This window comes from Rhinopithecus bieti, unplaced genomic scaffold (assembly GCF_001698545.2).
Source record: "Rhinopithecus bieti isolate Rb0 unplaced genomic scaffold, ASM169854v2 scaffold_1618, whole genome shotgun sequence".
NCBI classification, from domain to species: Eukaryota; Metazoa; Chordata; class Mammalia; order Primates; family Cercopithecidae; genus Rhinopithecus; species Rhinopithecus bieti.
This window is the reverse complement of record NW_016803937.1, coordinates 1,823,230-1,849,629: the sequence shown is the minus strand read 5'-3', so window position 1 is coordinate 1,849,629 and position 26,400 is coordinate 1,823,230. Positions and strand designations below refer to the sequence as shown.

Sequence of the window (26,400 nt, the reverse complement as noted above, 5' to 3'; positions counted from 1 at the left end):
ACATTCTGCTTGGCATGAGTATGCTCTAAGCGCAGCGCCAGCCGTAAGTGATACAAAAATGAAAAGGTTCAAAGACATGATGCTGCGCTAGGCTTCAAGGGCAGGGTCTATTCTGGGCAGAGGGATGCTGCAGTCAGGGCCCAGGAGCAGGACAGTGCTGTTTGCCTCAGAGCGGAAGGGGAGTGTCAGGAGCTGACACGGGGAAGGAAGAAGGTCACACAGAGGCAGCAGCTCCCTGGCTGGTGACACCACAGTAAATATGGAAAAGAAATCCTGCAGGTCCGCTGCATTCAGATGTCTTGGTTTGAAATGTGATCCTTTCTAGCTCGTGAGCCTGGGCAGTTATTTCATCCCTCAAAGCCACATGTCCTCGCCTGAGCAAAAGGAATCCTGGCTCTCCCTGCACGGCGCGGGGCTGGCCAAGTGTGGGCTGACTGCAGCGTCCCTGAGCCACCGCGGACAATCCGTAAGCAGGGGCGTGCAGTGACACAGGGTGTACTGGACTGGTCCCTACTTGACAGACAGACTGAAGAGGGGCAAGGCCAAAGACAGAGGGACGCATGAAGTGACAGATAAGATGGAGGCCCAGATGACGGGGAAGAAACGGTGACAGCCGCGCAGGGCCAGAGCCACCATGTGGGAGAGAAGCTGCCTTGGACTTCCAGGTTTCTGCTCTAAGCACTCGATTGCTGGGATCAGTCACAACTATTGGAACCACGTCAAGGGCATGCAGGAGCTGGCAGCTCCGTGCTGGGCAGGCGACTGTGTACCCACTGGCTGCATGGGTGAAAATATTCACGTTACCAGTGGCTGACAAGGACTTGGAGTCTGCAAGAGTCTCAGCTGAACTCAGAGCTGAAAGCCACCGAGAGAGGGATAGTGGCTGCAGAACAGGCTCAGGTAAGACGGCTCAAGGAAAGCGTAAAGCAGGGTACAGAAGAGCGCTATCAGGACCACTAGCCTTTGAGGGACACGAGAAGAGGGAATTTCAAAGGAAACAGAGAGGCAAGGGGAAAGCCAGGCAAGCGTGTTCTCAGGAAACCGATTTAATGGAGCCCACCGGCTTCACAGGGATGACGTTTCACAATTTTAAAAAAAACAGAAGCAGCCAAGGGAGGATGGAGTTTGGGGCGGGGCAGTCACAAATGCCAGGAAAAGGTAGTGAGCTCTGAAAGCACCTACCTTGCTTGTCAACTGAGGAGCCCCTCATAACCCTCCGTGAGAGCAGCTTCAGGGAGGTGCAGATGCTGAGGCTGGGGTGAGTGGTGCAGGTGCTGAAGTGAAAGAAACAGCAAAGACTCATGCCTTCCGGCAGCGTGGCTGTGTGGTGCCAGGAGGAGGGCTCAGGCGGCCCAAGTGCACACGTGTGCCCACGCCCAAGTGGAGATACCTCGGGGGCCCTGAGAAAGGAGAGAAGACTGAACACAGAGGGGGATGCCAAGCGCCCGTCTCCCTCCACAGAGGAGTGGACCCAGCCTGGGAGGGGAGGCGGAAGAGAGGGGCAGACTGGCTTCTGAATAAGCTGGAAGATGGAGCGCTGACCTGTGACAACCTCCAGCAAAGCCACCTGCTGGAAGGAAGTGGGGGCTCCTAGGGGACAGAGCCATGCTTGGAAGCGAGCAGCACTCACGCAGAGCCCAACTAAGGGCATGTGGCATGACCTGGGCCTGCTGGGCCCCAGTCATGGCAACAGCTCCTATTCCACAAATAACAAAGAAAAATCCTGGGAAAAAATGTATTTACAGAACAAAACACCCCTCTGAAGTCACTGGAGAGTAGTGAGAACAGGCAGAACCTGGAGGAAGGCCGCAGAATACGGGAGGGTGCAGGTTTGTGCCTTTCACCCGAGGGCAGGCCCCGTCAGTGCCCCCGTCAGTGCCCGGCCCTGGGAAGAGGGGATAGGGCTGGGATGAGTGCAGCTGCCCACCAAGGAGAGCCTCCCAGGCAAAGCCCAGGCTCTGCACGTGCCCACCGCACACCGGCTGCCCCACCACGGGTGGAGGGCCGGCTTCACACAGCTGGTGCAGTCTAAGGACTAAGGCACCTCCATCTGCTGCCCGCCCCAGCAGCAGAAGCCTCGACCTTGTCCAAACAATATTCCCTGTTGCAAGAGAGAAACAACACTCTTCAGAACATGAGAAAAGCTGGAAACTATAATCATGCACAACGGCACAATCTAAAATTAGACATTCATAAAAATAGGGAAATGTGAGGAATACTCGAGAAAGTGCGATGAGTGGACACCAGCCTAAGTGACCCCAATGCTGAAACTGGCAGACCAGGATTTGAAAGCAGCTATTATAATGATGTTCAAAGATGTAAAAACAAAAATGCTCACAATAAGTGAATAGATAGAAACTCAGCAGAGAAACAGAAATTATAAAAAAGAACCATATAGAAATTCTAAAACTAAAAATACAGTATCTGGTATGAAAACATCCATTAGCTTGGTGTTCCAGTAGACTGAAAATGACAGAAGGGTACAAGAGCTTGAAGATAGATAAAAAGAAAATGTCCCGTCTGAGGGAGAGAGAGAAAAGAATTTGAAAAATGAACTGAGTTTCAGCTCAGATTTGTGGGGCAAGACCAAAGGTTTCTCATACATGAAAACTAGAGTCTCAGATGGAGAAGAGAAGGAGAATGAGGAAGAAAGAATACTCCAATACTGACCGAAAAGTTTATGTTGTAGTGAAAAGCATAAGCTCAGACACAAGCAGTTCAGTAAACAAGAAATAAAAGAGAATTACACCAAGGCACATCATAGACAAACCATTCCAAACCAAAGATAAAGAGAAAATCTTCAAAGCAGCCAGAAAAAAATGGCCCATGGCATACGGCGATACAAATGCTAGAGGACTTTTCATTAGGAAAACAAGAGCCAGAATATAGCAAATTGACATTGCTAAAGTTAAAACAAAAACCCTCAATGAAGAATTCCATAATTAGCCAGAATGAAGGCAAAACAAAGATATTTTCAGATAAACGAAAACTAAAATCCACTGTCAGCAGAACTGCACTGAAAGAAACATGAAAGGAAGTTTTTCAGGCTGACGGGAAATGAGACCAGATGGAAATTCCAATTTTCAGGATAAAATGAAGAGCAGTGGAAATAGTAAATAATATGGACAATATAAAAGACTATCACCGCTCCCGGCGGGCGCGCGGAGCAAACTTCCTCGGCCCCTCCTCCTACGCAGGACCCAGGAACCTCGTCCGAGAACGCCGGAGCGAACTTCCTCGGCCCCTCCTCGTACGCGGGACCCGGGAACCTCGTCCGAGAACGCCGGAGCGACTTCGTCAGCCTCCACCGCCGGAGGCCGGTGAACCTCGCCCCTCCCTCACATTGGTTTGTAAATAAAGTTTTTTTTGCCTTGCCAAAAAAAAAAAAAAAAAGACTATCACCTTTTCCTTTTACTTTAAAATATATGCAAAAATCCTAGGCCTGTCTTACACGGTGCAGAGCACACGTAGCTGGATCCATGTGATAAGTACACATACAGGATGGGGCAGAGCTGCACTGATGAGGCCTGGTAAACGGCTGACAACTGGTGAGGACAGGGAAGCCCCTGACCTGTGTCATCTGCCAATCCACAACGCATAAATGCCCCGCCATGGTTGACGACATGCCAACATCAGCCACCAATGCAACACCAGTGGGCTTTAAAAAATCCTGGAGGCCGGGCGTGGAGGCTCACATCTATAATCCCAGCACTGTGGGAGGCCGAGGCAGGTGGATCACCAGAGGTTTCTCCCCCATCTCTACTAAAAATACAAACTTAGCGAGGCGTGGTGGCACATGCCTGTAATCCCAGCTACTTGGAAGGCTGAGGCAGGAGAAATGCTTGAACCCAGGAGGTGGAGTTTGTGGTGAGCCAGGATCGTGCCATTGTACTCCAGCCTGGGCAACAAGAGTGAAGCTCTGTCTCAAAAAAATCTTGGAAAGTGAACAACAGGCTCTCAGGAGATACCATGAGCTGGCCTCGGCACCCCACTGAACACACTGACAAGAGGCTTCTGTGTCACATGGAGTGGCTCAACATTAACTCGGAGTGGAGCCTGAAAAGGTAAAGATGTGTACTGCATTCCTGTTGCTTCTCTTAACTGGGGGGCTCATAGAGGGAGCAAAGTCCTATTGTCCTACAGCTCTTATACGATGAAGAACTTTACTCCTATGTCTCTAATCACATTTTCTTTAGGGAAATTGAGAAAACAGTCACTCAAATGATTCTCTGTGCCCTAGGGCTCAAATCAGAATCCCTGGCTGAGGAATGCTACAGGCAATCAGCTTAAAAATAGTACAGACGGTCCCTGACTGAAGAAGGCTGGAGTTAATGATTTTTCGACTTTACAACAGTGCAAAAGCAACATGCATTCAGAAGAAACTGCTTCGAGTGCCCATACAACCATTCCGTTTCCACTTTCAGTACAGACTCAATAGATTACATGAGAGATTCAACACTTTAAAGTAGGCTGTGTGTCAGATAATTCTGCCCATCTGTAGGCTAATGCAAGTGTTCTGAGCACATTTAAGGTAGGCTAGGCTAGGCTAAGCCATGATGTTTAGCATGTGTGGTGTATTCGGTGCATTGCAACTTACGGTATTCTCAACTTGCAACCCCCACTGTGAGTTGAAAAGCATCTATGCTGTAAAATGAAACTGTCTAATCTAGGTGGAGGGTCCTCACTGTGGAACTTCCTGAACTTGACTGTGTGTTTCAAAGTCCTCATAATAAAATGTTGGATAAGGAGCCAATAAAGAAATCGAAACTATCAAGGCTTGATTCCAGCTGCACACTGAAATCCCAGCACAACCCAGGAAAGGCCACAGACTGAGGGCATTTTAGAATTTAGATTTTAGGTGAATTCTTGTCTTCTTAGAATTCATGTTCTAATTGGTTGGGATAGATTTTTTTTTTTTTAACCAAAAGTACAAGACTTTGGAGTTTGTATGGCATAGCAAACACAAACCCCAGGGGCACACAATGGAAAACATTCATTTAGGTTAAAATAAAAAAAACCACAATTTTAAAAAAGCTGAGTTGTAATTGATAATATGGTAAATACCTATAGATATGACCCACATAAACATGGATTCTTTGGAACCTCTAATTTTTAAGAGTGCAAAGGGGTCCTAAGACCAAAAAGGTTGAGAACTACTGGTATCTAAACAAGTTTAATGAAAGTATACCTCCTTCACTGTCTCACAAAAAGAAAACTTTAAAAAATTGTAATTCCTCAAAGTCCAAAGTTACAGAACTTACTTTGTTGAGAGTATTAGTGAAAGCAGTTTCCATCTTAGCTTGTACATTACGACAGCTTCCCTAGGTTTCAGTAAATCATCAATACGGGGACTGGAACGCTTGGAGAGTGCCCTGCAGTTCTCAGCCACATCCACAAGGGCAGGGGACTCAGAAGCCACACACAGTGACCTGGAGCTGCAGCCAGGCACCGGGTACGGGGCTTACTAGGCCACAATCTCTACTCCTGAACTGGAAAACGTTCACAATAAATAGGTCAGGAAAAAAGGCATGATCTCACTAGTTCATGTGCAATTGTAGGCACTGCCCGTACAGCTGTGTGTTTCCCACTTTCAGCACAGTCCCACCTTTCTTTTCCTTTGCTATTTTCTTCAGCTGCTCACAGGGTTAAGAGCATGAGCTCTGGCTTTGAATCCCAGCTGACCTCAGGAAAAGGTCTTATCTGTGACTCAGTTCTCCCATCTGTAAAATGGGGTAAAAATCACCACATGGGATCAGTTAGAATTAAATAGGTATAATCAACCCTCACAGGGCTGTTACGAAGATGATGTAAGTCAGTATGTTATGTAAGTTAGTCACGTGCTTGGACTGTTGTTTCCTGAGCTTTTATATACTAAGAAATGTTTCAAGTGCCTGACCACTCTGTAAGTTAAACTGTATCACTATAAGACTTCTGAAGAAGCAGAGAAAAACCAAAACAGAAGTAGGATACAGAAAAGACAGAGAGAAAACATTATAGTAATAAAACTATACAACTTAGAGTGACTTTAAACTTTCTGAAGAGCAATAACCTGCACCCAACAGAATATTAAAAGGATTCACATGAAAAGTGACTGAGAAACCCAAGTTAACTCGCTTGCCAGTTTCTGGACAAGAGAAACCATGACTCTCTATGACCAATGAACGCAGAATGCTGCAGATAATTAAGAGCGTCTGCTCACTGCAGTATTTTAAGCACTGTAGGGTTTGAGAACGGCCACTCATGGCCTCAGAGCCGACCCGCCCGCCTACGCAGGCTTTGCCACAGCTCACATGAGAGTCAGCTCACCCTCTGTCTCTCTGGGCACCAAAGCATGCAGACAAGACAAAGACAGATACTCGCTATTTTGAAATTATACAGAAAAAAAAGAAAGAATGGGGATGTCAACAATTATGTCTTGAAGAAAAAGCACTGAAGAGTCCATCCCTTAAGATTCCCGGGGTATGCAGGGCACAGGTTCCTAGGCTGGACTGTCTGGGGACAAAGGAAGCAGCACTCCACGGCAAGCCTTTCTCCTGGGATGACGTGGGGAAGGAAGAGGAGGAGCCCTTTCTACAGCGGAGGGACTCCCTGCAATTCCGATGCTAAGTGTCCACTCCGGGGTTGGAGCACTGCGGCACCTCCAGGATGAGGCTGTGGTGAAGACGCTCAACTAACAGCCACAGACTCTCCCAAGAGCAGTGGATAAAACAAAGACTGTTGCGACCTCAGGGGGTTGCTACGAGGGTCAAGTGGGGACAGGTGCCCTCGCAGGGCTGCAGTAAGGAGTTACTGTCTCCATACCATACCATGCTCACCACATACATCAACACAGGCTGCAGCTGCCGGGGAAACGGGTCCTTCCAGAGTTAGGATCTAAATCAGAGACAGGCTCTTGATGGCTTTGTCAGAACGAGACTTTAGAAACAAAGCAGTCATAAAGCCTGTGGAAGGCAGGAAGCGCCACGCCAGGGATGGGGACAAGGGGGAGAGCACACGGGGCAGGCGAGTGCGGCTCTGGGCCTCATGTGGTGCACCTGCTAGTAGACAAACATCTTTGTAAATAACACGGGGAGAACAGAGGCCAGCAGATGTGGACACAGCTGGCCTTGGTGCCTCCAAGCCATTGGGGCTCAGGACAAGTGACCCCAGTGAAAAGCGCCACCCTTGTCTCTCTCTCCCCACTACTAATGATTCTGCAAACCACATAAGCATTTATTTTACCGGGAATGCATTATCTGGTCCATCCAGTCCTACAAACCACCTTACTCTCCCCTCCCCAAAGCCTCCACTACCATGGCATGGTTAGCAACTTTGCAGCTGATTGTAACACTGCAGAGGCTGGCGTGCAGAGCCACAGGGGCTCAGGCCGCACCTCACCACCCACACTGAGCTGTCCACGTGTACATTAAAGAAAAATAAAGACTCTGGTAGCCAGTCACACTAGCCATGTTTCAAGTGCGCAGAAGGCACGTGTGGCTGGCGACGACCAACTTGGTACAGGCGGAAAACACTCTGTCACCACAGAGAGCGCTTCAGGACAACACTGCTCTAGTGGTTAAGGCTGATTTCCACGTGGGGGGGGGAAGGTTTAAAACTTATTCCTCCCACCCTTTTTCTTTTTGAGATGGAATCTCACTCTATCACCCAGACTGGAGTGCAGTGGCATGATTTCGGCTCACTGCAACCTCCGCCTTCCGGGGTCAAGCGATTCTCCTGCCTCAGCCTCCTGAGTAGCTGGGATTACCACACTCAGCTAATTCTCCTGCCTCAGGCTCCCAACCAGCTGGGATTACAGGTGTGCACCACCAGGCCTGGCTAATTTTTTCTTGAGACGGAGTTTTGCTCTCGTTGCCCAGGCTGGAGTGCAATGGCGTGATCTCAGCTTACCAAGACCTCCACCTCCCGGATTCAAGCAATTCGCCTGTCTCAGATTCCCAAGTAGCTGGGATTACAGGCATGTGCCACCATGACTAGCTAATTTTGTATTTTTAGTAGAGATGGGGTTTCTTCCTGTTGGTCAGGCTGGTCTCGAACTCCCAACTTCAGGTGATCAGCCCACCTCGGTTTCCCAAAGTGCTGGGATTACAGGTGTGTGTCACCGTGCCCAGCTTAATTTTTGTATTTTTAGTAGAGACGGGGTTTCACCATGTTGCCCACGCAGGTCTCAAACTCCTGACCTCAAGTGATCTGCCCACCTCAGCCTCCCAAAGTGCTGGGACTACAGGCATGAGATACCACATCTGGACTTCTCCTTAATAAACATCAATATTTGAGATTTTTACAGACAAAGTATATTCATGTATTACTTATAGAATTTAGAAAAATACGCATAAGATTAGCATTTATGAAAGATCTGAAAGCATTTAACAATGCCCTCACGGGGATCTGGGGTGTGCCCATCCTCTGTCCGTCAGACGTCCTCCTAAAGCCCTCACGTGCACTCACCTTTGCTATGTTTTCCTAAGGGCCTCTTGGGCAGCGACTCCTCCGTGGAATGTGCTGATGTGTGCAGGGCATTCTCCAAACTATTACTGACACTGCTGACAGGAGCCTCGGTTCTTGGAGTGATCTGAGGGAAAAGAAACAGAATCATCTTATTTTCTCCCACGGAGTTAATAAGGGGACAATTTTATTTGTTAATTAAGTCTTTCATAATTACCTTGGTTTCCATTTTTCTACAAACCACATAGTACTATAATAATAAGCTTTCCCCAAAAAGATGAAAATTTCACCTACTACTCTCCACTGAAAATGCAAAAGAGCTCAGATAACTTGAGCCAAACATGGGAGCTTACGTCTTGTGGCTGGGGTTCATCAGGGTGCACAGAAACTATGGTAGCCAAAGAGGCCAGGTGTGGTGGCTCACTTGTAACCCCGGCATTTTGGGAGGCTGAGGCGGGTGGATCTCTTGAGCCCAGGAGTTCAAGACCAGCCTTGCCAACATGGTGAAACCCCATCTCTACTAAAAATACAAAAATTAGCTGGGCGTGGTGGCAACTGCCTGTAGTCCCAGCTACTTGGGAGGCTGACATGGGAGGATCACTTGAATCCAGGAGGCAGGGGTTGCAGTGAGCCAAGATGGTGACACTACACTCCAGCCTGGGCAAAAGAGTAAGACTCCATCTCCAAGAAAAAAGAAAAAAAAAAAAAAAAAAAGAAACTATGTTAGCCAAGGTGGTGTGAAATATATATTTTTATTTGTGGCAAACTTTTATTTTCACATTTCTTCAAATCAAATAGTTCCCTATAAAATGAATTAAACAGCAGGACTTAACATTCTCCTCCTATAAATCTGAAATCATAAAATGCTCTAAAAACAACAGCAAAGAACAGAATACAACTGGGTCTATTCGGGGTACAGTTTGAAAAAGCATATCCTAAAATTATATCCCAATTCCATTTCTAGGAATTCATCATACAACGTACTCACACGTGAGAAAAAGACCTGACAGGGTGTGCCCACTGCAGGAGTGCCTGTGATAGGGAAAGAGGGGCACACCCTCAGTCCCCATTGACAGAGACCTGCTAAGCAGACAGTGTACCTGCAGATGACAGCCGCCCCCGAGCTGGGGGTGGGGGAGGCCCTCCTGACCACCAGCGCTCCCAATACACACCAAGCCCAGAAACAAGCCAAGGGCCAGCCAGGATCATCCCACCCCTCCTGCTTCCTGGGTTCAGTGATGGTGTGAATGTGGAATAACCCAGAGGGGCGAGAGGAGGAGGGTAGCAATAATTTTCATTCTCCCCCCAATCAATATTTTAAAATTTTACAGCCAAAACACATTTATAACTTACAGGATTTAGAAGAATAAAAATGGTCAATGCTGTAACTTCTTTACGGTCTCAATGTATTTCAAAATTTCAGAGGATGTAAGAGAGAGGCGTAAGATCTTAAAGTTCATCAAAAGAGCTGATAAGCAATGCTGCATTCACAGTATGGGAAAGTCCACGGCACAAGCAACCTGGAAAATGGCCTGACCTCTCCAGCCTGTTTGTTCTTTCATCTCATACCTGGACGGTAGGTGGCAGTTGACCAAGACATCCCCTAAGTTCACTGGCAAGCACAGATCCCAGCACTCACTCTGCAGAGGGCTGGCCAGGTAGGCGTGGCCTCGACCTCAGACAGGATGAAAGTGGAGGAGGAGGAAAGGGTGGAGACTGCCGCCACTGGGGCAGGACCAGCACCTGCTGTATCCCACAGACAGCGAGCTACAGGGGCCACACCCAAGTATACAGTGAGATCCTCTGCTCCCAGCTCTGTCTAAGCCCCTGCCCCCCAGCAGGAAGCCCTCCTGGGCTGTTCATGCAGGGAGAGGGACTAACAGATCCCACGCGGCTCAACAGATGCCTTCCAAGAAAAGCAACTCGTCACAGGGCTACATAATTGGGAAGTTTATATAACTCGAGAAAATAAGGCCGGGTGCAGCGGCTTATGGCTGTAATCCCAGCACTTTGGGAGGCTGAGGCAGGAGGACTGCTTGAAGCTAGGAGTTTGATACTGGCCTGGGTAACATAGCGAGACCCTGTCTCTATTTAAATTTTTTTAAAAGTAAAAAAAAAAAAAAGGTCCTAGCCATGCAGTAACTCCTCCAGAAAGTCAATTCTTTGGATAACATTACTAACATGTTATCAAGAAAACTAAATTTTGTGAATTACTTGTACTTGTAATTTAAATTGGGTGATTTCTTTCTGATTTAACAAAGTCTCTTTCATTATTCATGGTTAGAGATCCCAGAAACGAACTCCTTTCCCATTAAACAAGATAACAGAACCGATACAAGTACGATGCAACCCTTACACAAGGAGATTTTTAGTTCCAAACAGTAAATATTACTTTGCAAGACAACTCAGGAAGTTAACATGTTAACTGTATAAGAAACACAGCCAAGGCCGGGCATGGTGGCTCACGCCTGTAATCCCAGCACTTTGGGAGGCCGAGGCGGGTGCATCACGAGGTCAGGAGATCGAGACCAACCTGGCTAACACGGTGAAACCCCGTCTCTACTAAAAATACAAAAAATTAGCTGGGTGTGGTGGCGGGCGCCTGTAGTCCCAGCTACTCAGGAGGCTGAGGCAGGAGAATGGTGTGAACCTGGGACATGGAGCTTGCAGTGAGCTGAGATCGCACCACCACACTCCAGCCTGGGTGACAGAGTGAGACAGGAAGGAAAGAAGGAAGGAAGGAAGGAAGGAAGGAAGGAAGGGGGAGGGAGGGAGGGAGGAGGGAGGGAGGAGAGGGAGGGGGGAGGGAGGATGGAAGGAGGAAGGAAGGAAGGAAGGAAGGAAGGAAGGAAGGAAGGAAGGAAGGAAACACAGAGCCAAGGCCAGGTTTAGTGGCTCACCCCTGTGATCCCAGCACTTCAGGAGGCCAAGGCAGGCGGATCACCTGAGGCCAGGAGTTTGAGACCAGCATGACCAACATGGTGAAACCCATCTCTACTAAAAATACAAAACTAGCCAGGCGTGGTGGCACACGCCTGTAATCTCAGTTACTGGGGAGGCTGAAGCAGGAGAATCACTTGAACCCAGGAGCTGGAGGTTGCAGTGAGCCAAGATTGCACCATTGCACTCCAGCCTGGGCAACAAGAGTGAAACTCTGTCTCAAAAAAAAGAAAAAAAGAAACATAGCCAGGTGCAATGATTCACACCTGTTTAACTCCAGCACTTTGGGAGGCCAATGCAAGAGGATCACTTGAGGCCACGAATTCAAGGTCAGCCTAGGCAACATATTGAGACCCCATTTCTACAAAAACACAAAAATTAGCTGGGTGTCATGGCGTGTGCCTGTAGTCCCAGTTACTTGGGAGGCTAAGGTAGGAGAATCGCTTGAGCCCAGGAGTTTGAAGCTGCAGTGAGGTATGATGACACCACTGCACTCCAGCCTGGGTGATAGCAAGACCCTATCTCAAAAAAACAAAAGAAATACAACCACAGCAGAGTCCCTTCAGTTTGGCCTGATGCATGAACCTCCACATTCTCTTAGCTACTCTGATATACATTCTAAGTCCTGGTTCTAAGAAGAGAAAGAGAACTGCCTTTTCTCTTTTTTAAGAGACCGAGTCTCGGCTGGGCGCAGTGGCTCATGCCTGTAATTCCAGCACTATGAGAGGCCGAGGCAGGTGGATCACCTGAGGTCAGGAGTTAAGAGACCAGCCTGGCCAACACGGTGAATGAAACCTCGTCTCCACTAAAAATACAAAAATTAGCCGGGCGTGGTGGCGGGCACCTGTAATTCCAGCCATTCGGGAGGCTGAAGCAGGAGAATTGCTTGAACCCAGGAAGTGGAGGATGCAGTGAGCTGAGATCATGCCACTGCACTCCAGCCTGGGTGACAGAGCAAGACTCCATCTCAGGAGAAAAAAAAAAGTATCTTCTGTCACTCAGGCTGGAATGCAGTGGCACAATCGTAACTCACTGCAGCCTCGACCTCCTGGGCTCAAGTGATCCTTCCACCTCAGCCTCCTGAGTAACTGGGACCACAGGTGCACACCACCACGCATAGCTGCTGAGAGCGAGCTGTCTTGACAACCAGCATCAGCAGTTCCAACTTTGCTGCTAGTGGCGAACCTCCCTGCCCCCAAAAGAAAAAGAAACACGTGTGATCAGTGCGTTCTTGCGCGCACACACACAGCCTGCCCACCCTAAAACACTCCAAACAGCCACAAAGGAAAACCAGCCTCCCAACTCTCAACCTGCTGGGGGAGGAAGGGGAGAGGAAGGCTGAGCAGGGGAGAACACAGCCTTGGAGAGGAGGAGAGCGGTACTGATTAGTGCTTCTCAGCCTGGATGGCACACTGGAACACCAAGGCCCTGAGAAGACCACGTCCCACACTCCCCACCAAAATCAGAGTTTCTGGAAATGAGGCTTCTTTTGTTTTGTGCCTGAAGCTTCTCTGGTGATTCTCATTTGCGGCCAGGCTGAGAACCAACCACGACCCCAAGTCCGGGTTTTATACGGCACCCATCATCCGGTCCATTCCCGGCAAGGACAAAGAGGAGACCCAGAGAAAACAGGAAGTCCTTTCCCCACACAGACAGGAAGAGCTAAAGGCTGTAGGTCCGTCTGCCACAACCACAAGTGGAAGGGGAAAGCCCGTGAGCCACCCTAGCAAAACACACGCACTGCATCTGACATCAAGACAGGAAGGAAAACTCCTTAGAGTGGCAAGTGCTGGGAGAGAAAGACCCGTTTTCCTCCGTGTATTTCCCCAAGGCATTTCTTCTCAGTTTTCCAAATGTTCACTTTTTCCAACCAAGCCTTTATCATAACTTTGTTCCTCTGTTTACATTGAAAGCTGTCTTCAGTTGTGTTTCCCAGAAATGCTGTTTTGGGGTTATTTTTGGTGAAGTCAGTTTGCTCCACGTGACCTGTGTTTGACTCAAATGCTCTCTGACTCAGGCTCACCCACAGGACTCGTCATCTGGCCTGATGTGCACGAGAGGGAAGACTGACCAGCTCCAAATGCTGCCTTCTGCTACTGCTAGGAAGGCAACGAGAAGCTGCTCTCTTCCTCTCCACGGCCAGCCTCTTCCCACGACCCACAAAGACCCTCTGCCCGGCCCCTGCAACCTGACGTCCAGTCCTCCCCCAGCTCTTCACTCCATGCACTGCTGCTCTGGGCACAGCCGTCACATCTGCCTGGGGCCCTCGCCCTGGCTGTCCCCTCTGCCTGGAAGCGCCCCCTGTGCCTTCCCATCTATACTCAAATGTCCTTCTCGGCAAGACTTCTCGATGCTCAGCAAGGCAGCTGTGTTTTTGGTCTGCTTTGTTCACTGCTGTTCCTTTGCACTTCGAACTGGGCCTGGCATGAAGCAGGCCCTTAATAAGGATCTGTAAAATACATCACGATATCACCAAATTTTAATGAAATTCAGAATCAAACAAATTGAAAAGCACTTCTATTTCAAAGAAAAATTTCTGCAATCTACATTATGTAACAGACAATCAGAGAGTTCCACCAGATCTACAAAGCGCTAACCCAGGAATGAAATATGACTCTGAAGCAAGCTACCGGTAGTCACGGGGCACACCCGCCTCTGTGGCTCTTCCAGGAAAGCTGAGGCTCCACACTGGACGCACATCTAGGGGCACCTGGACTCGGGCAGCCCGCCCCTGGCTCTTATGCAATTAACCTTCTTATTGTTACAGTTTAAAGAGACGCCTCTGCTTCCAAACTTTAATGTGCAAAATGCCTCCGGATCTGGCTGAAACACAGGTTTGATTCATAAGGTCCGGGGTGGGCTTGAGAATCTTGCATTTCTAACCAGCTCCCAAATGACAATGATGCTGCATGAGTATTTCAAGATAAATCTTTACCATGATCAAAACAGTCAAAGGCTCAACAGCCTCCTCTTACTTTTTAATTAAAAAATAAATAAACAGAGCCAGGGTCTCACTATGTTACCCAGGCTGATCTCAAACTCCTGGGCTCAAGCCATCCTCCCGCCTTGGCTGGGATTACAGGCGTGAGCCACCGAGCCCAGCCTCCGCAACCTCCCTTTAGATGGGATGGAAAAGGGAATCCCTGCACTGCGCAATTAGACCAGAGGGACTCAAAGGCCCTTCCAGGCAAGGGTGAGGAGCCACGCCTGCAGATGGCGTGAAGAACTGACGCTGGCTGCGCGTCGTGACCCCTGCTAACTACCCCCACCCCAGGTATTTACGCTTTTTTTAAAAAAAAGGTTTTTCCTCAGTTCATGCCACCTGACAGAAAAAAGAAATCTAGCACTACACAGGCTTCTTTAAAGCTCTGTGCTTACAACTCACTTTAATGTTTATGAACCAGACCATAATTTTTAGAGGAGAATTAATTTCTAAAAGTCTATTTCCTGAAAGCTCCTCCAAAGTCATCCAAATGGGACGTGCTGACGCAGTCAGATGGAAGCAGAGCACCCCCAACACTGACGGCAGCCTGGGTCTCCAGAAGGCTCGCAGCACCCCACTGGTGGGCATTTGAAAACTGCTCAGGAAGATGGCAGTGAGCTTCTAGAGCAGGGTTTTAACCTTCTCTTTGTGCCCGCGACCTCTCTGGCAGTTTGATGACACCTACTGAACCCTTCTAAGAAACGTATTTTAAATGCATAAAATACACAGGACTGCAAACAACGTCAATTATATTGAAACCCGTCATCTAAGTATTAGGGGACGAATGGGCTTCTCAAACATAGTAGGTGGGTCTCAGGTCACTTCACAGGAGTGCTAAGCATAAAGGAGACTTTAAGACACTTTCTACAACTGTGAAATCAAAGTATCTGTGACTCCATCTGTGACCAAGTCACAGGTACTGTTCGTACGACTGTGGATTCCTGCCTGCTTCCATAAAGGCAGGGAATGCTCAATTCCCAGTTACAGGCTGGAGAAAGTGAAGTTGTGATGGCTTCTACTCTCCACGGCTAGGAGCTCCTACTGGGACACTCACATCTAACCGTGCCCACCGGAGGGGCAGCCCGCCACTGCCCTCCCCACGTTGTTTCTTCACAAATACGAAGGACCTGAACAGTATTCACATAAGCATGCCACATAAAAACAAGCCCTGGAAAACCCTCGCAGTCACTTTGGAGGTCAGGTGTTTTTCATGGAAAAAAAAAAAAAAAGTGTGTGTTTTTTTACTAAAGAGACAGGCTCTCGCTCTGTTGCCCAATCTGACCTCTAACTCTTGGCCTCAAAAGTGGTCTTCCAGCCGGGCGCGGTGGCTCACGCCTGTAATCCCAGCACTTTGGGAGTCCGAGGCAGGCGGATCATGAGGTCAGGAGATGGAAACCATCCTGGCTAACATCGTGAAACTCCATCTCTACTAAAAATATTTTTAAAAATTAGCTGGGCGTGGTGGCGGACGCCTGTAAGTCCCAGCAACTCAGGAGGCTGAGGCGGGAGAATGGTGTGAACCCTGGAGGTGGAGCTGGCAGTGAACCGAGATTGCGCCACTGCACTCCAGCCTGGTGGTCCTCCACCAGATCAGACCTGCTGATGGATGAAAACCGTCTGCTTTCTCCTGTGGCGGGAGAAGACGATTCATTCCTTTTGGAAGGAAACCTGAATGAGGACTGCAAGCCTCTCATTTTACCAGACACTAAACCCAAAATTAAGGATAATGGAGATCTGCTTTTGTCAAGCCCCAATAATGTAACACTGCCCCAAGTGAAAACAGAAAAGGAAGATTTCATCGAACTCTGCACCTCTGGGGTAATTAAGCAAGAGAAACTGGGCACAGTTTACTGTCAGGCAAGCTTTCCTGGAGCAAATATAATTGGTAAAAAAATGTCTGCCATTTCTGTTCATGGTGTGAGTACCTCTGGAGGACAGATGTACCACTGTGACATGAATACAGCATCCCTTTCTCAACAGCAGGATCAGAAGCCTATTTTCAATGTTATCCCACCAATGCCCATTGGTTCTGAAAACTGGAATAGGTGCCAAGGATCTCGAGATGACAACTTGACTTCCTTGGGGACTCTGAACGTCCCTGGTCAAACGGTTTCTTTTCTTTTTTTTTTTGAGACAGAGTCTCGCTCTGTCGCCCAGGATGGAGTACAGTGGTGTGATCTTGGCTCACCTCAAGCTCTGTCTCCCAGGTTCAAGCGATTCTCCTGCCTCAGCCTCCGAAGTAGCTGGGACTACAGGTGCCCGCCATCACGCCCAGCTAATTTTTTGTATTTTTCGTAGAGACGGGGTTTCACCATGTTAGCCAGGATGGTTTCGATCTCCTGACCTCGTGATCCGCCCGACTCGGCTTCCCAAAGTGCTGGGATTTCAGGTGTGAGCTGCCGCACCCGGCTGAACAGTTTTTTCTAATGGCTATTCAAGGTAAGATAAGTGTTTTTCTGTTTCTTAAGAATGGTACATTTAGGATAGATTAATATATGTAAATCTTCATTTATTTGTATGTGTTCTCTAAAGATTCGTGTGCTATTTTATATGAGTAAGTTTAAGTGGCCTTTTGAAAGTAGGAAGGGTAGACAAAAGGTCTACCCAGGTTTTTGCCTTAAATAGTGGTATTCAGTACAACATTAGCAAATGATAAGGATTTTAACATTTTAAAAATAATATTGCTCCTTATTTAATAGATATCTTAAGGAAAAATTATATAAATTCAGAAGAGTATCATGTCTCATTATATCATATATGTTGTGCATGTTCACCCAGCTGTTTTAGAATGTTCTTATATTACAATAAATGATACCCTTAATTACATAGTCAAAAAAAAAAAAACCACACAAGTGGTCCTCCACCTCACCCTCCAGAGAAGCTGGGACAACAGGAGGTGCATGCCACTATGCCAGGCTTAACCTACAAACAGCTCCTTATCATCTACTGCCTCAGGTTCAAACCCCTTCCCCCGTTTTTTAGGACACTGCTAGATGTTTTTCCTAACTTAACTTCTAAAGTCTTGTTATTTCCTAACCTAGGGGTTCTCGACCGGGGGCAATTTTTGTCCCCAGGGGACATTTGGCCACGTCCAAAAACATTTTCTATGAACTGGGGTGGGGATCCTCATGGCATGCAGCCAGTGGAGACCAGCGATGCTGTTAAACATCCTGCAGTGCCCAGGACAGGTCCAGAGCAAGGAAGGACCTGGCCCCGGGCCTCAGGAGTGCCAAGGCTGAGAGGCCCTCCCCGATACAGTTTATTTTCCCTAACATTGAGTACTGCGTCTGCATGTGGAATACCTGGGAGCTGGCAAACCAGGTAGGCTGAGAAAGCCAGGTCTAGACATGTTTGAAAAGAATACAGTCAGTTTAAAAAGCCAGGTGTCAATGGAATGCCTAAGATGTCAAGACACATTGTGAGAGACCACGAAGAATAAAAGAAAAAGTACTAGTGTTTTTGTCTGTCTGTTTTTTGGAGACATGGTCTGCGTTGCCCAGGCTGGTCTCAAACTGCCAGGCTCAAGTCATCCTCCTGCCTTAGCCTCCTGAGCAGCTGGGACCACAGGTTTGAGACAATGTACCTGGCTATAACCACCTTTTGTACAGTTCTTCCCAAGTATCCATTATGCAGGCATGTGCGATCATCTATCTGATCCCTGCAGTAAGCGTGATGTACACAGATCAAATTATCTCCATGTTAAAAACAAGAAAAACTGAACGTCAGTCCCTAAGTGCCTTCCCCAAGGTCATCTGGCCAGTAGGGAGCAAAATCAAGTGCAGACTTGAGGTCCTGTAACTACAGAGGTCTGTGATTTGTGCAGATTAAATCCAAGGAGGCGAGCGGAGGACAGCGGTCAGGAGATATCTTTGGAGACCACAGTGCTGGGTCCACACGGGGCAGCCCCTGTTTCCTCCACTATGGGATGGAAATAATGGCATCTACCTAAGGCTTTTGTAAGAATTAAGTAAAATACATTTCCAGTACTTAGTGAACTGGAAAAATCGTTAGCATGAAAAATGTTAGTTGCTATTATTGTGGTGCTTGTGGTGTAGCTGGAGGGCAATTAAATTGCTTCAGTGCTGTGACAGAGACTCGGAGCTCTGGGAGGATCCAGGAGGGGCACTGGGAACTGGGCCTCCCAGAGGGCAGGGCTCCCTGTGTCTGCAGCATCTACTGCACCCCTGTGGGCTGCATACCCCCAGAAGCACCGAGGATGAGGACAGAGCCACCCACAGCCACCCCAGCTCCGTGTTCCCTGCACTGGGGGCCAGGGCCTATCTTCTCAAGTAGAGACTCTACCACGACATGTGATCGTCTGTTCTAAAACCAGTGCACTTGCCACGCACAGTGGCTCATGTCTGCAATCCCAGCAGTTCAAAACCAGCCTGGGGTCAGGAGTGAGGGCTCACACCTGTAATCCCAGCACTTCGGGAGGCTCAGGCAGGTGGAACTCCTGAGGTCAGGAGTTCAAGACCAGCCTGGGCAACATAGTGAGACCACATCTCTACCAAAATCTAGAAATTACCTGGGCATGGTGGTGTGTGCCTGTACCTAGCTACTCAGAAGGCTGAGGTAGGGGGATCACTTCAACCTGGGAAGTTGAGGCTGCAATGAGCAATGATTGCATCACTGCACTCCAATCTGGGCGACAGCACGAGAAGCCAACTCAAAAAATAAATAAATAATGAAAACAAGTGCATGACAGCTTGAATAATTATTTAATTACTGGGACTACAGTTAAAATGTTCTCAGGAGTCATACGCTCATAGAGCTGCAGGTGGGTGGCCTCGTCCTCAGCCGAGTGTAAACTGGGGCCACTGTTTGGACAGCAACAAGGCAGGATGTGATGAACTTTTTTTTCCATCTGTAGCTTTTCACCCACTAATCCCACTGGGAGGAGTCTGCTCTTAGGATACAGTCAATCAGCGACGTAGTCAAAGGTTTGTGTGTAAGGAGATTTATCTCAGCTTGAGCAAAAAGAAGAACAAACAACATAAACATCCCAGCAACAGATTACTACTGAAATAGGTCACTAAATGTGCATGTCCAGATGACTGAATATTATGCAGTCTTAAAAGGCATGCAGGATGCTCACAGATAATGTGAAAATGGGCAGAACGTACGTCAGTTGTTCAGGCACTGAGAAAAGACAAAGGTATACCGAAATATTAATAGCATTTATCTCTGGGTAAGTTTTATTTTTCTGTTTTCCAATTTTCCGGTGAGGAACAATCACTACTTTTAGAATTTAAACAAGTTACAGATATTAAGTCTAAATATGAATACCTCCCTACAGGAAATGAATGACATGAAAAGTACAGAAAAAGCAAGTTTCTGAAACCATAACCACACTTTCCTTCCACACATATCCCAAGGGCCAGGCACATCAGGGGCCAACATGAACTCCGAAGGGTCTACCCCATGAACAAAACACAGTAAACACGACTGAAAAAAGAGTGCTTTCAATTTGTTTTCCAATTAACCTGCCTCTATACAGCAAGGAGTAACATGTGTTAAATACTTTTAAGTCAATGTAAAAAACATAAAACATAAAAAGAAAAATGATTTGTAAGCATTTTACTAAAATAGTCATTACAAGTCTCTAAAAACCAGAACAAGAAGACAGATAGTTTAAGAGTGAAAGCTATTTGCTGACTTAGGCCAAGTGAAAGCCAACGCTAACCAAAAAAACATTTTCCATGTAAAAACATTCCTTTTAATATTTCTTACCCTAGAGCTCTACTCATTAAAAGGAGAAAGAGAGAAAAAAGATCACTGCTCAAAATCTCAGCAAAAGGAACCCAGTACTTAACTAGACAAGCTCCCAGAGTGACCAGATGCAAATCTCTTTCACAAATAGCCACAGGGCAGCATAGCCTCCCCTAGGAACACCAGCCCTAACTGCCTACCCATGGGTGCTTTCAGACCTCTAGGTGCCAAGACATCCCACCAGGGGCCAACCACATTGGACCTCTGGGGTAAGGCTTGCCTACAGCCAGCCTCCAATACACCCAGAATCCCTGTTCCAGAGACTGCCTGTAGAAACAGCAGGGAGTCTGAAGTCGAGAGCCCTAGGTAGGCTAAAGACATACTTTCCTAGTCCTGTAATCCCATAAAACAGGGTTAAAAGGGCATCTTAACAGATTTATTGACTTCAGAGAGCACACCAGCATCTTCCTTGCACTCATGAGCAGCAACTCATTTCTGCCTTCCTAGCTCCTCCTTGCCCTCCTGTCCAGCAGCGACTTACTCACCACTACGGTGGCAGGCCGGCAATGACGCTGACCTTCATTGTTGACCAGGTTCTGATTACTTCTGTCTTCCAGTGTTTCCCAGCAACTACTACCTTCCACTAAAAAAATGACTTTATGCAACAGGAGAGAAAATGCCTGCACAGACAAGTGCAAGTGTCAATAAAGCTGGGGTGGGGGTAGGGGCGGAACTGAAGTAAGTCAGAGGAACATAACAGTGAAAAAGTGTCAACTTCCTGCAGTGATGCCAAATGCCGGCCCTAGACTCAGACCCTTGGGAGGGCCAGCCCCCATCACTAGCCATGCGACACAAGTGATGTGACCTTTCCAAGCCTGTGTCCCTATCTGTAAAGTGGAGACAGTCACCATATTGACTTCCGAGGGTTGGTGCAAGGATTGAAGTAGGCAGTCCACCAAGCGTGGCTCTCAGGATGGAGCCTGGCAAACAGCAAGCACCCAATCCACAGCCACAGGGATCCAGGTTGGCACAGTGCACCGAGGCACGCACGCAAAGCCTCTCCCTCAGAGCTTCCCTTTCAAGACGGCCCCACAGAGCAAACCACCAGCAGCACCGCTATGGCATGGGCAGGGTGGGGGAGAAACCAATCAGAGGCTGCTTGAAAAAGGTACAACATCCGCAGTTAGGAGTAACAGGTGACAGCAAGGGAACACAGAAGCAACCCTGACAGGACGTGGCCATGTGGGAACAAGCAACCTAATCTCAATTATCTCTGAAGACAACACCGTCAGAAAGTAAAGCAATATGGTCACCATAATGGTCCGTCCCCCTCAAGAAAAATTCACTTTCTATTTTTTATTTTTGAGATAGGGTCTCGCTCTGTTGCCCAGGCTGGAGTGCAGTGGCACAATCGCAGCTCAGTGCAACCTCCCACCTCAACCTCCTGAATAGCTAGGACTACAGGCATGTACCACAGTGCCCAGCTAATTTTTTATTTTTCGTACAGATGGGGGTCTCCCTATGTTGCCCAGGCTGGTCTTGTATTACTGGCCTCAAGAGATCCTCCCAACTCGGCCTCCAAAAAGTGCTGAGTGGGATTACAGACATGAACCACTGCACCCAGCGTAAGAAAAAATTTAAATTATGTGACACTCGTAATGTTAGAAACAGTGAGCTGCAACAGCTTCAGGGGCAGAGGCCGCAGCTAGCACCCTCTCCATTGCAGGCATAGGTACAATCTAATTCCACTGATGCCACATCCAAGAGGATGGCAGATGAGACATCCCCTGATGTTACTTTTTTTTTTTTTTTTTTGGAAACGGAGTCTCGCTCTTGTTCCCCAGGCTGGAGTGCAATGGTGCGATCTCGGCTCACTGCAACCTCCACCTCCTGGATTCAAGCGATTCTCCTGCCTCAGCCTCCTGAGTAGCTGGGATTACAGGCAGGCACTACCACACCCAGCTAATTTTTGTATTATTACTAGAGACGGGGTTTCACCATGTTGGCCAGACTGGTCTCAAACTCCTGACCTCAGGTGATCCACCTGCCTTGGCCTCCCAAAGTGCTGGGATTACAGGTGTGAGCCACAGTGCCTGGCCTATCTTCGGGACTTCTGATGTTAAGTACATACTATACACAATATTATTATCGTGAATATTTGGCCAGGAATATGCTTAAACACTGGGGTTTTCTTAGAGAAGGTGGCTAAATGTCTAATTACAGTAAATAAACTACACCATAATGACCATTTTGGTTCCCACCATAACATACAACTCCCTGAGATGGGCCATTCAAAGCAGTGAGCACATTCAAGCAGCTGCTTTATAGCCCTCTGGGAATACTAGCCACAGTATAGGTTCAGTTTCAGAACATTTAGGCGTCTAGGATGGGAAAGAACAGGACTTGAAGAGGCCAGAAGGAGCAAGAAACCCCTGGTTGAAAACAAGATCCAGAAAGTGTCAGTAAAATCGGCTAGCAGGCTTTGTTTCTGCAGGCACCACAAACTCTATTCCAGGAGTCTTCCTGGGACACCCTACTATGAACAAGGCATTGCTGCTTCAGAGCCAAGGACCCCATCTCTTACTGTCAGCCATGCAACAAAAGATAAGACCAGAAAGGGCTCACCTGGATTGATCACAGAAGACATTTAGGCCAGAAAGTTTCAGATTTACCTTCCACTGCAGCTACGACCAGACCCTCACACCCAGGCATCTGCCCAACTGAACTTCACGCCTACAGGTGAAGCCTGGCCCAGGCCTGCTTCTCCGGCGAGTTCACCACACGCCTGACTCTCCTTCCCGTGGCTGACCACCACCAGGGGCCAGAGCCATGTAGACAACCATTCCACTGACATCCTCCAGATGGACCCGTGACTTTAAGGCACTGGGCCATCCTAGCCTTCTCTCTGTACAGCACCTCATCCTTTTAACAGCACATGTTCCAGCTAGTATAAAACCCCCCTTTACAGCCGCCCTTCCTCAGGGATAATGAATCCTTCCTAGAACACATGGTTCATATTTATTTCTGCAACCCTTGGAGTATATAAAGCAGGTGGTTCTACTTTCAGTAATAGCTGAGACATTGGACCAATCCTCTTGCAGATAACTATAAATTCTGGACAAAGCATAAAAAACAACAAACTGAACAGGACCAAGAACAAGCAGAAACTGGAGGGGGCCTGTGCCCAGAGCGAGCTGAGCACTGCATGGGTTTCCTGTCCTGGGGCAGAATCTGGTCCTCATCAGAGAAGGAGGACAGCTTAAAGCTCATAGAGAATCCCATAGTCTCACTTGAAAAACCAGAGAGGGGAATTCTGGTAGACAATTGCAGCTGGAAAGCAACGGGGTAAACCTGGAAGGGAGAGCACCCTGGGAGAGGACACTATGCTCTGCACATCAACTCTGTGTGAGCCCTGAAACAGGCAGGCACAGGGCAGCTCGAGGACAGCAAGGTCACACTACAGCAACTGAGCAGAGATTTTAGCTGCTGCTAACACAGGAAGAGTATATGGAGTTTGAGTCCAGCCAAACTGACTGCCTGCTGAAACAAAGCATCATCAATCTTCAGGAGGACAGAACGAAGTCCAGAGTTTCTATAATGGATCACTCACAAAATCCAAGAAGCAGTCACAATTATTAGACAAGGAAACAAACAAAAACATAACCTATACAAAAAGGAAAGGGTTAGCTCTGGAGACCAGGCACAGGACACTCCCACGTTGGCAGCACAGACAGGGACTCAGCAGCCCTTACAACAGGGCTCAGGAACAGAAAGGAAAAGGGACTGGGGCTGGACAAGCCAAACGGGTCTCAAGAGAGAAACAGAACATTTTTTAAAAAGTGGAAATTCCAGTGCCAGGTGCCGTGGCTCACGCCTGTAACCCCAGCACTTTGGGAGACCGAAGCAGGCAGATCACCTGAGGTCAGCAGTTCAAGACTAGCCTGGCCAACATGGCGAAACCCTGTCTCTACAAAAAATACAAAAATTACCTGAGTGTGGTGATGGGCGCCTGTAATCCCAGCTACTTGGGAGGCTGAGACAGGAGAATCGCTTGAACCCAGGAGTTGGAGGCTGCAGTGAGCCGAGAGCATGCCACTGTACTCCAGCCTGGGTGACAGAGCAAGACTCTGTCTTAAAAGAAAGGAAATTCCAGAACTAAAAAATGCTATTTCTAAACGAAGAAAAATCCCGTGGATGAGCTTTAACAGCAGACTGGAGATAACAGAAGACTCAGTGAATCTGAGGATGGATCAATAAAAAGTATCCAACCCAAAGAACAGAGAGAGAAAAAAAGATCTGAAAGGAAAACAATCAAACAAAGCTTCAGGGACAATATCACACAGTTTAATATGCCTAGAGCTGGAGTCCCATAAGGAGAGAGAGATTGAGGCAGAAACACATTTTGGAGAAATTATGGCTGAAAATTTCCCACAGTTGGCAGAAGGCGTGAATTTACAGATCCAGTAAGTTCAGGACACCAAATAAGATAAATTCAATAAAACACTTGGACACATCGCAGTCAGGCTGCCCAAATACCAAAGACACAGACCATCTTAGAGCCAGCCAGAGAAAAACAACTTGTGAGCACAGGGGAGCAGCCAACAGCGGAGTCCTGGAGGAGAGACAGGGTCTCGACTTCTCTCAAAGTCCCAGAAGAAGCAAGCTGCCAACAAAGGACTTCACATCCAGTGCAAACATCCTTCAATAGTATGGGTGAAAGTGAAACATGTTCTGATAAAAGAAAACTAAGAGCCTTTCTTGCCAGCACACCTACACTCCCAAAAATACTAAAGCGAGTTTGCCAGACTGAAAGGATATGGTAACAAACTGGATCAGTAAGGAATGAAAAGCACCAAAATGGTAAATAGGCCTAGTTCCACTTAGGGGTTGGGGGAAAAAGGTCCATTTGTGAGTATATAGAAAAGACAATATTTTCCTCGTAATTTTTTTAAAGGTACATTCACACTGAAGCAAACAATTCTGTGTATGCTGTGATGTCTATAGCACAGATGTAATATGTACACTTGCCACAGCAAGGACCAGGAAGGCACCTGGTTGCAAGACAGTGGCCAGCTTCTTACACTGCACAAGGCGTGGCACAGTATTAACTCTAAGCAGACTGGAAAGTTCAGTATCTACACTGGCATCCCTAGACCAGTCACTAAAATCATGCAACAAAGGAAGCCAACAGATAAAATGGAATTCCATGAATCTGCTTATATGAAGTTTTAGAAATGGCAAAACTAATCAATGGTGGATAAGAAACGGACGGAGACGGAGTCTCGCTCTGTCACCCAGGCTGGAGTGCAGTGGCCCGATCTCGACTCACTGCGAGCTCCGCCTCCCAGATTCATGCCATTCTCCTGCCTCAGCTTCCCGAGTAGCTGGGACTACAGGCGCCCGCCACCTCGCCCGGCTAATTTTTTTTGGTATTTTTAGTAGAGACAGGGTTCCACCATGTTAGCCAGGATGCTCTCGATCTCCTGACCTTGTGATCTGCCCGTCTCGGCCTCCCAAAGTGTTGAGATTACAGGCATGAGCCACCACACCCGGCCAAGGGAAAGAGTTAAGGTCTGAGGGTAGGGGGTGGAGAAGGTGGCAACTGCCTGGAAAACAGCGGGAGGGAATTCTCTGGGCTGACAGTGATACTGCACAAACCCCCATCAAGGCTTATGTCTCCGTCAAAACTGAAGCGGTGGGCCGGGCACATCTGAGTGGTGAAAACAGTCAGATGACACACTTAAAATAAGTGCATTTCACTAAATGTAGGTTTTACCTTTAAATGAAAAGAAAAAAAGGAACCCCAACAAAATATTGGACTGCGGTACTGAGGACTATCATTTACATACTCAGTGCTGAAAGAATAAAAACGAGCCGCTGGGGCCAAGGCAGGGAGAGGAGCTTTGTCACCAAGATCATGGATCCCACCTAGGGCCGGCTGCACACATGGGGCAGCCCCAGGCATCGGCAGAGCCCGCGGAAGCCGGGGATGAGATCACACTCCCTACTTCCACCAGCCGCAGAGTCTGGGGCTCTCTTCCTCGTCTCATTTCATATTCCTCAGGTTTTTCCTCTCACTTTGAAAGATGAAATCAACACACAAACAATTTTAACTTCACATAATAAAAATAGCCACTAACTAACGTCACCTTTGTCAAATTATACTTAACCTCTCTGTGTCTGTTTTCTCACTGCTAAAACAGGGACAAAAATATAACCTAACTCATGGAGCTGTTATGAGGATTAAACGAAATACATGCGACGCCCTCAGAGCAGCCTCCTGCACCTGGGCAACACTGACACGCCCCCACTGCATCTCCCCG

The 26,400-nt window shown here is 47.8% G+C and overlaps 1 protein-coding gene across 4 annotated transcripts in view; it reads right to left on the bottom strand.

The window, feature by feature from the left end:
- ZCCHC14 (zinc finger CCHC-type containing 14) overlaps window positions 1-26,400 on the bottom strand; it is an 86,289-nt gene that overhangs the window by 45,411 nt on the left and 14,478 nt on the right. For all 4 annotated transcript variants that reach the window (XR_001882997.1, XM_017860254.1, XM_017860247.1 and 1 more), the window contains exon 2: window positions 8,446-8,569. Coding sequence is in view for 3 of the 4 variants with exons in the window: in XM_017860254.1 (XP_017715743.1) it covers window positions 8,446-8,569 (124 nt within the window). In the remaining variant the exon portion in view is untranslated. The remainder of the gene's footprint in view (window positions 1-8,445; window positions 8,570-26,400) is intronic.